An 11,152-nucleotide genomic window follows, 5' to 3' on the forward strand; every position below is an offset into this window, starting at 1 on the left:
CTATGAAAGTCAGACCTCAGGGAGGTTCTGTATCTATAGTGTGTGGCATCTTCAGCTATATGAGCCTACCTTCTACCTCTGGGAGTAAGCTCTTTGTCAAAAGATAACAATGGAAGTTATTCACTGATATTGTTGCTTATACGAATAAAAAGATCACTTGGATGATTCAAACAATCCTCCCATATATCCGGGGAAACAGCATGAGGGTGGAAATGAGATAAAGGGGAGTATACATGTGTTTGGCCCATGTACTCCACTTAAACAGAGGAGACAAAGAACAAACAAACTAATGGACAGATGATTCCACAAGTGATAAGTGCTTCGAGAAAATAAAATCAAGTGACACGGGAAAAAAGGTGCAAGACTACAATATTCAGCTGGGAGTTGCTGACAGCGAACAAAACTGTCAGGAGGAGCAGAAATGTCAGAACCTCTGACAGAGAATAAAAAACTGTCAGAAGGAATAGGATCTGAACATGGAGATCAGTCAGAAGAAGCAGACATCTGTGCTGAGGTATTTGGTTATGAAGCCAAGTAGCAGAGAAACATATCTGAAAGGTACAACAATATGAGATTAGTGTCTGCAAATAACTGAAGAGAAGTTTAATATGCCTACTGCATAAGGCCTCATAAGAACGTGTGAATGATCTTATTTACCCTGAACACTAACCAAAAATCAATACATTTTTAAAAAGATCTTCCCAGCTCTTTTCTGAAGACAAAAAAGAAAGAAAGGGAAGCTAGTTAGAAGGTTATTTCAATAAACAAGCTAAGATCAGAACTCAGGAGAGAAGACAACCTTGAAAACAATTAGCATCTAGGTGCTAGGAAAAGCTATGGCTCAAGAAATTACTGGAAGAGTTAAGATAAAGAAGAAAGGTAGAGAGATGGTGCTTGGGTACAGGGTGATATTCCAGAGTTGAGGAGCAAGAGGCAGTAAAGTCAAAAGGAACATCTGGTGAACTAATGCGACAGTTCTTTCAGGAAAAGTTATATGAACTGTGAAGACTGGAGAGAGATCAGGTCAGAGAGGGCCCATTAGGTGTAATAACATAGAAGCCCTTGATACCTCAACAAAAGCATTTACAGTGGCATGTGAGACAGGTGATGATATGTAAGGTAAGATATGTAATGCTGTGTGTATGTGTGTGTGTGTGTGTGTGTGTGAAAATGAGAAGATTAAAGAATAGAAATTGAGAAATGGCTGCCTCAAAGTCTTTGTGCTTCACTCTGTAACAAAATATGCTGTAGCCAAACTGTCAAAATTAGAAGGAAAACAGAATTCCATAAATTAGAAGAGGCTAGCTCTGAAGATCAGTGATAGAGCGCTGGCATTTAGTTCCCACCACTACTTCTGTGTATGTGTGTATATGTGTGTATGTGTGCAACTGTGCATGTATATGTGTAAGTGTGCATATATGTGTACATGTGTGTATGCATATGTGTGTGCTCATGTGTGCATGTATATATGTATATGTGTGTATATGTGTGTGCCTATATGTGTATATATGTGTGTATGTGTGCATGCATATGTGTGTGCATGTGTGTATGTATATATGTATGTGTACGTGCATGTGTGTGCATGTGTGTATATGTGTGTGCCTATATGTGCATATATGTGTGTATGTGTGCATGCATATGTGTGTGCATGTGTGTATGTATGTATGTATGTATGTATGTATGTATGTGTACGTGCATGTGTGTATATGTGTGTACGCGTGTGCATGCATGTTTATATATGTGTGTGCGTGTCTGTGCATATGTGTGGTTTTTGTATAAGCAAGTAAATAAATGAATAGCTCATTCAAAAAGTAGCAGGACACTTAGAAAAGAATTGACATCAGACTAGCAGCAGATTTATCAATAGTTATCTTACAGACCAGGAGGGAAGGCATAACATACTCCAAACTGTGAAAGAAAAGTTTCAGCCAAGAATACTATACCCAGCAAAGCTGTGCTTCAAGATGAAAGAGAAGTGAAAACTTACCTAGATAAAAACAAAAACTAAAAATAAGAACCTCTTTTCCAAAGCAACATATCCTTACACCTCTGGCAACTATATGGACATGCTTGTTTATTGCTGTTACAGACATAGTAGCTAGGAAATGAAAACATTCTAGGTATCCAACAACTGATGAATGGATAATGAAATAAGAGAGTGTTCAAACAGTGTGATATTTCTCAGATATTAAGAAAAAATGAAATTATGGAATTTTTAAGTAAATGATTGAGCTGGAAACAATCATCTTTAATGAGATAACTCAGATACAGAATCAAATGTCATATATTTTTTCTCATCTGTGGATGCACAATTTTATTTTTCAGGCACACACACACATGTATGTATATGTATTGAGATTCAATGGGAGTATTTTAATTAAATTTATTCATGATAATATTATACATATGTATATAAAAATTTTATGTCTTTTTGACTCATTGAAATTAATGAGTTTGTATGAATTGTGTTCAATTTGCATATCACTTTGAGTAATAAAACCATTTTTACAATAAAAAAAAAAACTCAAGAAATTCTCAACATTCAAACAGCTCTACGAGAAATGTCCAAGGGAACAGTTTCTAAAAGCAGAAGGGTGACTGCCACTATGCACAAAACTCCACAAAATGAGTGAAAATGTCAAGGGGAAAGAGGAATGTAACTCTATCAGCACAAAGACACAAAGCCCAACGTGGACAGGAAAGGAAGAAACAAAAAGGATGCATAAAACCAGGGGGGAAAAGATGACAGAACTGTCTTTAATCCATTATTGATAATATTAAATATAAATATTCTAAATCCCCCAACTAAAGTATATAGGCTAATAGAATAGGTTTGTTTTAACACACACACACACACACACACACACACACAGAGCTAACCTAATACCTAATGCCAATACTATGTCGTTTTTTATTACTATAGCTCTGTAGTAGAGCTTGAAATCAGGGCTGGTGATACTTCAGGAAGTTCCTTTATTGTACACAATTGTTTTAGCTATACTAGTTTCTTGTTTTTCCATATAAACATGAGTATTGTTCTTTCAAGGTCTATAAATAACTTCTAATGTAATATACAAGTATAGCAGTATTTCGAGACAAGTAATTGAATGCTTCAAAATAGGTATGAGAAAAAATTTTGAATATACCCAAATGATACGTGCCTGAAGTGATAAATATGTCAATTATTCTAATTAATCATTACATAAAGTACACATAGACTGATATATCACACATGTACAGCATACTAAGTCCTGTCACTATGTGTCAGTTAAAAATAAAAATAAACTTTAAGAAGGAGGGTTTATATAAATAGTTCAGTCAGCAAAATGCTCAACTTGCAAGTATGAGGGCTGAGTTACTGAACTTACATTTTCAAAAAAGGAAAACACCTGGGCATAGTGGTGCACCATTGTGATCCCAGTACAGAAAAGGGAGAGACAGGTAGACTGCTGTATCCTGTGGGCCACCCCACCCAGCCTAATCTACTTAGTCAACTCCAGACCAGTGAAAGGCACACACACACACACACACACACACACACACACACACACATCTTATGTATGTATACACATATATATGTATATAGAGATAAAGACGGGAAGGAGACATGGTCAGTGGCAGGAAGGAGTGTGGGTCAATACTTGTTTTGGTCGCATTTGGGAAACACAGCAACATGCACATCTGCTGATGACAGCTAACACTGAGGAGGTCATTGCAGATAGGAGAGGGGATAATGTAAAAGTAACAGAGAAATGTAAGGCACTAAAAAATGAAAAAACATAAAAGAACCTGGGAAAAGCTTAGCTGGTAGAAAAGGAATCAAAGCAACTCTTCTGGAAAATCCTAGGGCTATGATATCAGGGAAACAGCAGTTGACAACTGCACATTGTTGAGTGATCATTTAAAAGTTACAACGACATTTTAACTCAGAAGACACAGCTGCAGGTTTTCCTGTATTCTGCTTAGCTTCCCCAGCACAGACATTCTGGATAGGCAGGGGTTCTAAATAAGAGCTGGCATTAATCCTTTACTTTGAATCAAAATTATACTTAAATATACTTTATGCTCCCCTTATAAATTATCATAATTTCTGGTGGACAATCTTAAAAAATACGGGATTTAACCATGGAGGACTGGCAAGCCGATTAAGGCAATGAAATCTCCCTATACTGATAAAGCATCATGCTGGGGGAGCATCTTTATGGATGCAGTGGCACAGAGCTGACACAGAAGATACTGATGGATGCTGTTACTCCTCCTGTGCATTGGCTCAGCTCCCTTCTCTGTGAGAGGTTTCCTGCCTCCCACTAAGGATTGGCAGCTTCCTACACTATCATTTTCCCCAATCTCTGCTAACCACTGCTGTTGCCATGGTTACTTCATCACACCTTACATTACTCTGCAACTTCGCCTAAGCCCTTTCCATTTAGCAATTTTTGTCTTCTCCGTTTTTTCAGGCACTGTTTTAACCTGGCAGGGTGAAAAAAATAAAGGGCCTTTTTAAGACACGGCTGTTCAGCTAGCACTCCCCCCCCGCCACTTTCAGAAAATGAAAGGTCATAGTACACTGTAATAATCCTCCAGTCTCAAGTACCACCCGCATGGGAAAATGATTAGAGCCTACTGCACTTTGTAAGACTTATAAAAGAATCCTTTAAAATTTAGAAGCACGAAGGATACAGAAGCCTAGGTTATAAAACATTTATCCATCAGCAGCTGCCATTTACCAGAATGTAGGAACTGTATATTCAGTAGTTAATAACCTGCAATCCTGATTCTTATAGCTTCTCAGTAGAATGGGAGGACAATGGGAAGAAACCAACAAATATAATGGAACACAATATATTTGTTGGAATTGTACATTCTTTCTATACTAGGTTGGTTTATCAACTAACAGTGCATATTAAGGCAACCAGGGGAGTTCAGGGAACTTTTTTTTTTTTTAGATGTTATGATCTATAAGCTAAGTCTCAGGTTGAGGTATAACGCACAAGATAGGAGATAAACGATTAAATAAATGACACACCACCTAACAACGAAGTGTGTTTAGAGAAGAGTGTCTGAGCAGGGCTCAGGTAATACATTTAGGAATGAATCATCACAAGTATGAGGGTAAAGTACTCTGTCCAGTGAGTCTGGAAATCACACTGAACAGCTATGGCCTTGTTCATTTGAGTCATGGGAAGGTGTAGATAGGGTACAATAATGTGACCAGACGTTTTAAATGACTTTTTCCTCTCATGAGATTCCTAACAATACTGAAAGGAACATCTGGTCGACTGACTGAAGCTTTGTCGTATAAGATGGTGACAGATGTACCTCAAAATAATCTGAAAATAACAGGAGATAACGCAATAGTATAACAGTGTCATTAGCACATAAAAAGAATAGAAAAGTCAGGAAAACTCTAACTACAAAACACAAATTTTAATAAACCAGAATATTTACTATAAACACTTACAGAAATTCTAGTAGAAGTATAAACTTCTGTATTCCCCGTGGTGCAGATTGAAAGTACATGAATTTAAAATTAGTTCACATGTATTTCAATATATACTAATGGCCACAGTTCACCTGCAAGTCAGTAAATGGTTGACTAGCCTTGTGCAGAAACCACGATTCTGGGAAAGATAGGGTCCTCTTCTGACTCAGTTAAAAGATATCCCACATGTTCCTTCCCCATCAAGATAACTGTCACATGTCACTTTGTGTATCAGAGACATACTCATCCCACTGACTACTTGTTCAAGAGTAATACAGAGATTATTAAAGGTACCACCCACATTTGTAAAAGAAAATGCACACACAACATATGACACAAACTTACTTTCTAATTCTTTAAAGTGAGCAATCCTGGTCTTTATTTTTCATTTACTAAATAGCAGCAAATCTTCTGAGCATCACTGAAAACTTCAAAATGCATCACTTGGGACTCCACCACTTAATTTAGGAAAAACATTTCGCCTAGTAGTTCAGTTGTGCTGTTGAATCAAAACAACTATAAACTCAGCAATTGAATTTTGTATTTAACATTTACTAAGGTTCCAGAAATGCTTTTGCACACATATTTTTCCAGCTATTTGCTTAAATAGCTAGTTAGTATTCTCTGATGAAAACTCACCTGGTGTACACAAATGTCTGCAACATAAACCAGTTGTGTAATCCTAGTCATTCTGAACACTAGAGTCATGTCTGAAATATTACACAGGCTCCAGTAGTCTGGGTCAGCTTTTAAAAATTATGATGTAATAATAAGTACCATAAAAATCCCAGTTGACTATAATAAAGAAGGCTCTCTTGCTGCTCTCAATATATAACAACCGAGGTCAATTTTAACTCTGTTCCACCTCATAGTTCTGGCATTAGGTTAAAACATCAGATTTCTTATAGATTTATCCCCCTTATGACAAGGAAAGAAAAGAGTCACACAAGGTCAAGAACCTTCTGCTTCCACCTTAAAATGCACTTGTACATGACTCTCACTTTTCGGCACAAATTCAGGGGCCAGTGCAGAGGTAAAGGGAGCATGGAAATGTGAACCTCTTAGAGGACCAGAAAATAACTGTGAATAATAGTAGGTACTACTGCATCAAATACCCAGGCAGTATGTTTCATCTATTACATATAGAAGACTGTAATTTAGGAAATGAAAATGAAAATCAATTCAGAAGAAGTTTCATTGGCAAAGGATATGGCTACATTAGGAGTTGTACAACTGTTAGTTTAACCAAAGAAAAAAAGATATTTATTCATCTCTCAAACCGGAGGCTAGAGAAGGCAGAGGTAGGTACAGGGGGGTTCCAGAATAAGAATTTATATAACAAATACAAATTCAGATGTAGTATACAACCTAATATTGGTTTCTAGACTGTATTCCCACCCCATCTCACCCACCCATCCACCTAACCATCCAGCTGGCCAAGGATCATCTCATTCAGTGACCTGTAGACTTTATCAGTATTTATCTTCTGATTTATAGCTTATTTCATTATTTCAAAACCCTTGTCTTCCATTCCTAGCTAAGTCTTCAGTTATAATTCCTTTAAGTACCAACTATACAAATCCCTTCATTTTTAATGACTTTTCTCAATGCATTCTGGAAATCTGGGGTTTTCACTGTCTCGTTAAAGCAATGGTGTCATTTTGTTTTGTTTGCAACTTTGCCCACAGCTTTGGCTATGTCTCTAGCAGGAGAGCTAATAACCACAGCCGTGTTCTCTGCAATGCTTATAGCAAGGCAAGGACTATCACACCATCACGCCAGCAGGAAAACGAACTTCTTTGAAATATAAGTTATAATGCATTTCCCACTGGATAGTAACAGCTAACCTATGCCACTTCCTAGGCTGTGTATCTATATATGCCCTGCCCTCATCTGATGTGTACTCTCGGGCAAGGTAAAGTTTCTTTCAAACCTCTCCCATCCATTGTACTGCAGGCTGCACCTGCCCATCTCACTCTGAGCGATACTCGGGTCTGTGTATCCCCTGCATGCCAGATTCTTGCAGATGACCGGTGTTCCCCAACCCTGACACTTTTGTAAATGGTAGTTACCTCTATCTCTGCTATGTTCCTTGAAGATAGACTGTTGCCTTTCTTCCTGTATCACTGCTAATATAATCAGTGAAAATCAAGAGATCATGTAGCCTGACTTTCTAGTGCTAACAAATTGGTCTAATGTCTCTTATGAAGTTGCAGGAAAATATGACTTTACATCACTTCTATTCCATCTGATTATTACTCTTTCTCATGAGAGTTAATGATACCAATCAAAATTTTTGTTAACTAAATTCTCTATTTTAGGAGTTAGTAGGCACTGGTGACCCAACTTATGGTAACAGTTTCATGGACAGGTACTGACCTTAAAACTGGTCAACTTGCAAGCATTAAATGAGGCACTGGGTGTCTGTAAAGGAAAAAAATTCACACTGTCAGTCAGTAGGTAGTCTTGTATTCAGTCTAACTAAACACAGCTCTAATAACATCCATGGAAAGTTACTTTGTCATTTTATCATTTAGCAATTAAATTTCTCACATACGACAAAAGACTTCTCAGTCACCCAAAGGAGTTTAGTGGCCATCTCAAAGTATTCATCTTAAACCTTGAGACCACTCGACCCTCCCTGGGATGATGAGGAACAAGACACACCCATGAGAATATGTCTAATATATGAGCACAAGCTTCCAAAAAATGGGGCCTGAATAAAAGTTCTCCCACTCTGCTCATCTGCTCACCCCAGAGACTGTTCAAGACCAGAGCTGAAGATAATCATCTAAGCATCAAGTGTCATTAGCTGGTTATGTTCGGCCCAACGCATTACCCTGTGTTAGGTTCTGAGAAAGTGTCCAACATCCCTCTGGATTCCTTTCCTTAATTGGTCCTTATTTCTGAGTTGAACCATAAACCATGAATATGATGTTCAATTCTTCATCTTCCTGTTCTGCTGATTGGATGTGGAGAAACACTCCAGACAACTCTGCCTCATCAAAGTATCCCTCATACATAACTTAGTTTCCTCCCAACCCTGACTTGCCAGATCTATAACCTAGTTCTTACCTATCAGTTTGTTGTGAGGTCTTAAATATGTTCTGTAACTTTAGAGGGAGAGTTCTGCCTGCCTATGTAGCTTAAGTCCTTTGTATGGGTTCTCATGACATCTCCTGGCCTTTCTGTCATAGGCACATCTAAACTGACAAATATTTTCCACTGAGTGACTCAGAACAAAGGAATAACCACCAACCAGTGGCATCGTTAAACATGCTTCAGCTGTAGAGAGACCTGGGTGTGTGGCTGATGCAGCCTCAGAAGATACCCGCCTGCTTGTTCTATATCTTTGGAGCTCTCCTCGGGTTTCTGTATTAAACTGCATGTATTACTACTTAAATATTTGATAACTGTTAACTCATGAAAATAATCACATTTTTCTACTTTTAGATGGTCCAGTAGTATACACAGCATATTTAAAATTGGAGCACAGTGACGAGAATATTAAATTCTGGATGGCATGTGAAACCTACAAAAAGATTGCCTCACGGAGGGGCAGGATTTCCAGGGCAAAGAAGCTTTACAGCATCTACATCCAACCACAGTCCCCTAAAGAGGTAACAGTCACGGGGCATGGCAATCGGGATAGCCTTAGAAAACACCAATAACTCAATCATCATTACCTGCCAGGCATAATCTATCCCAATATCCCCTAAAAATGTATAAACTAAGAATTACTAATCTGCTTGGTGGTGATAATCCACTACTTTAATCCCAGCACTCAGGCAGCAGAAGTAGGCAGATCTCTGTGAGTTCAAAGCCAGCCTGGTTTACAGAGTGAGTGCCAGGACAGCTGGGGCTACACAGAAAAACCTGTCTTGAAAAAACAAAACAACAACAACAACAAAATTATTAATCTTATTTTTCAGTCATAAACCTAATTGTTAGCTAACTTAATGAACCGGATGAATTGCCCCGTGTGGTACCGTCATTAAGTAGTAGCATTAGGATTCAGTGGTGAGCTGTTTGTCTCGTTAACTTATCTAAATTCCCATCAAAATTAAAAAGAACCAAAGGGTCCCTGGAAGAGTTCTCTGGCAGCAAAGACATGGTCATGAGCATCTCCCCGGTGGTGTTGGTCCAGCACGCCACAGCACCTGAGTAAACCCAGACTCAGCTGCCATCCATGTTGTAATCACTGCTGTCTCTTACACTGCCTAACACCAAGACTCCTGACAGAGAGACAACCAAAGACTACAATTCATGTTCAAGGCCAGGGTGGAGGATAACACAGGGGATTTCTGTCACTCAACATAACCCTATATTATTCAATTGCTCCCACAAACCCTTCTGGAAACTTTTAGTCTTCTGAGATAACCACATCCCCCATCTATTTCTGCACTTCTCACTCGCTTCCCTTTTCAGGACTTGTGTGGCTAACACAGCGTTTGTGACTATTAAGGGCAGTAAGGTTGAAAGCAGCCACCCACTTCCTATTTTTCTTTAAAAAGAGCCCTCCAGTTCATAAGCTTCCACGTTTGCTGACTACCACTAACAAAGCATGGGCATGTCCCAGATACGCAGAGGTTGCCGGCATTCCTTGGCAGTGAACTCTGTGCTTTCTTCTATTGCTCTGGAACACTAACAGCAGGTTTTTACATTTAAAAAGAGCAATGGCGTCATTTCCTAAAACTCCTTGAGATAGCTATGAAAACTGCACCCAAAACTGTGCTGTTACCCTAAAATAATAATTTTATTATTTTAATAAAATAATTTAATAGTAATTTAATAGTATCCCATTGCAGGCACTCACGTTTGATTGTACCTAACCTACAATTTTGTTTTTCAGATTAACATCGACAGTTCAACAAGAGACGCTATCATCAGAAACATTCAAGAACCCACTCAAACGTGCTTTGAAGAGGCTCAAAAGATTGTGTATATGCATATGGAAATGGATTCTTATCCCAGATTCTTAAAGTCTGAAATGTACCAAAACCTTCTAAAAACGGTTCAATCTCAAAGCTCTTGATTACTACCCAATAATTTAAACTGAAGAAGACAAATTGCAAGTGTTAACTTAAATTTTTAAAAAAAATGTACAAAATGAGAGTGAAAGCAGAAATGAAACAGAAACCAAGCCATAAATTGATTTCTAGTTCCCAAAGGAAATGCATTTCAAACATAATGAGCTCAAAAATACAGTTTATAGCCTACTTACAGAGAGGAATTAACAGAGAAGAAAAAAGAAGTTAGCTCTCATCATAGAAACACTTTAACATTTTTACTATACTAGGCAACTAATGATCTTTTCTCATTTAAAAAATTTGGCAGTCAGCACAGATAACTTGTTTTTAAACCATTGCTCTGTGAATCATGTCTCTATGTATTCTACAGATAAGCTTAGAATATCTTAAATTAGTATATAAACTAGTCATGGTATAATCAATTATATTTTAGCATGAGAAGTACTGAAAAATATGTTGAGACAATTTAGCTATAAAATTTTCCCGGTAGGATGTCCATAATTGACCTCCTATGGCATCTGTACCTTCTACATGCTAAGTCACTGTGATGAGTCTAAGCACCCACTCCATGTGAATGATTTTTCCTTTATACTTTATATGTGCTTCGCTATTAGGATATAAAATTTTGTCTTTTATTTTA

The 11,152-nt window shown here is 37.8% G+C and overlaps 1 protein-coding gene across 1 annotated transcript; it reads left to right on the forward strand.

Annotated features, from left to right (window-relative positions):
* The first annotated feature begins 476 nt into the window (after positions 1–476).
* Positions 477–10,517, forward strand: Rgs13 (regulator of G protein signaling 13). The gene is made up of 4 exons (XM_042054026.1): positions 477–558; positions 3,587–3,754; positions 8,936–9,102; positions 10,335–10,517. Exons 1-4 carry the CDS (start codon positions 477–479, stop codon positions 10,515–10,517), a joined length of 600 nt encoding a protein of 199 aa, XP_041909960.1.
* Positions 10,518–11,152: the final 635 nt, after the last annotated feature.

Source organism: Arvicola amphibius, chromosome 12, assembly GCF_903992535.2.
Source record: "Arvicola amphibius chromosome 12, mArvAmp1.2, whole genome shotgun sequence".
Taxonomy (NCBI): Eukaryota; Metazoa; Chordata; class Mammalia; order Rodentia; family Cricetidae; genus Arvicola; species Arvicola amphibius.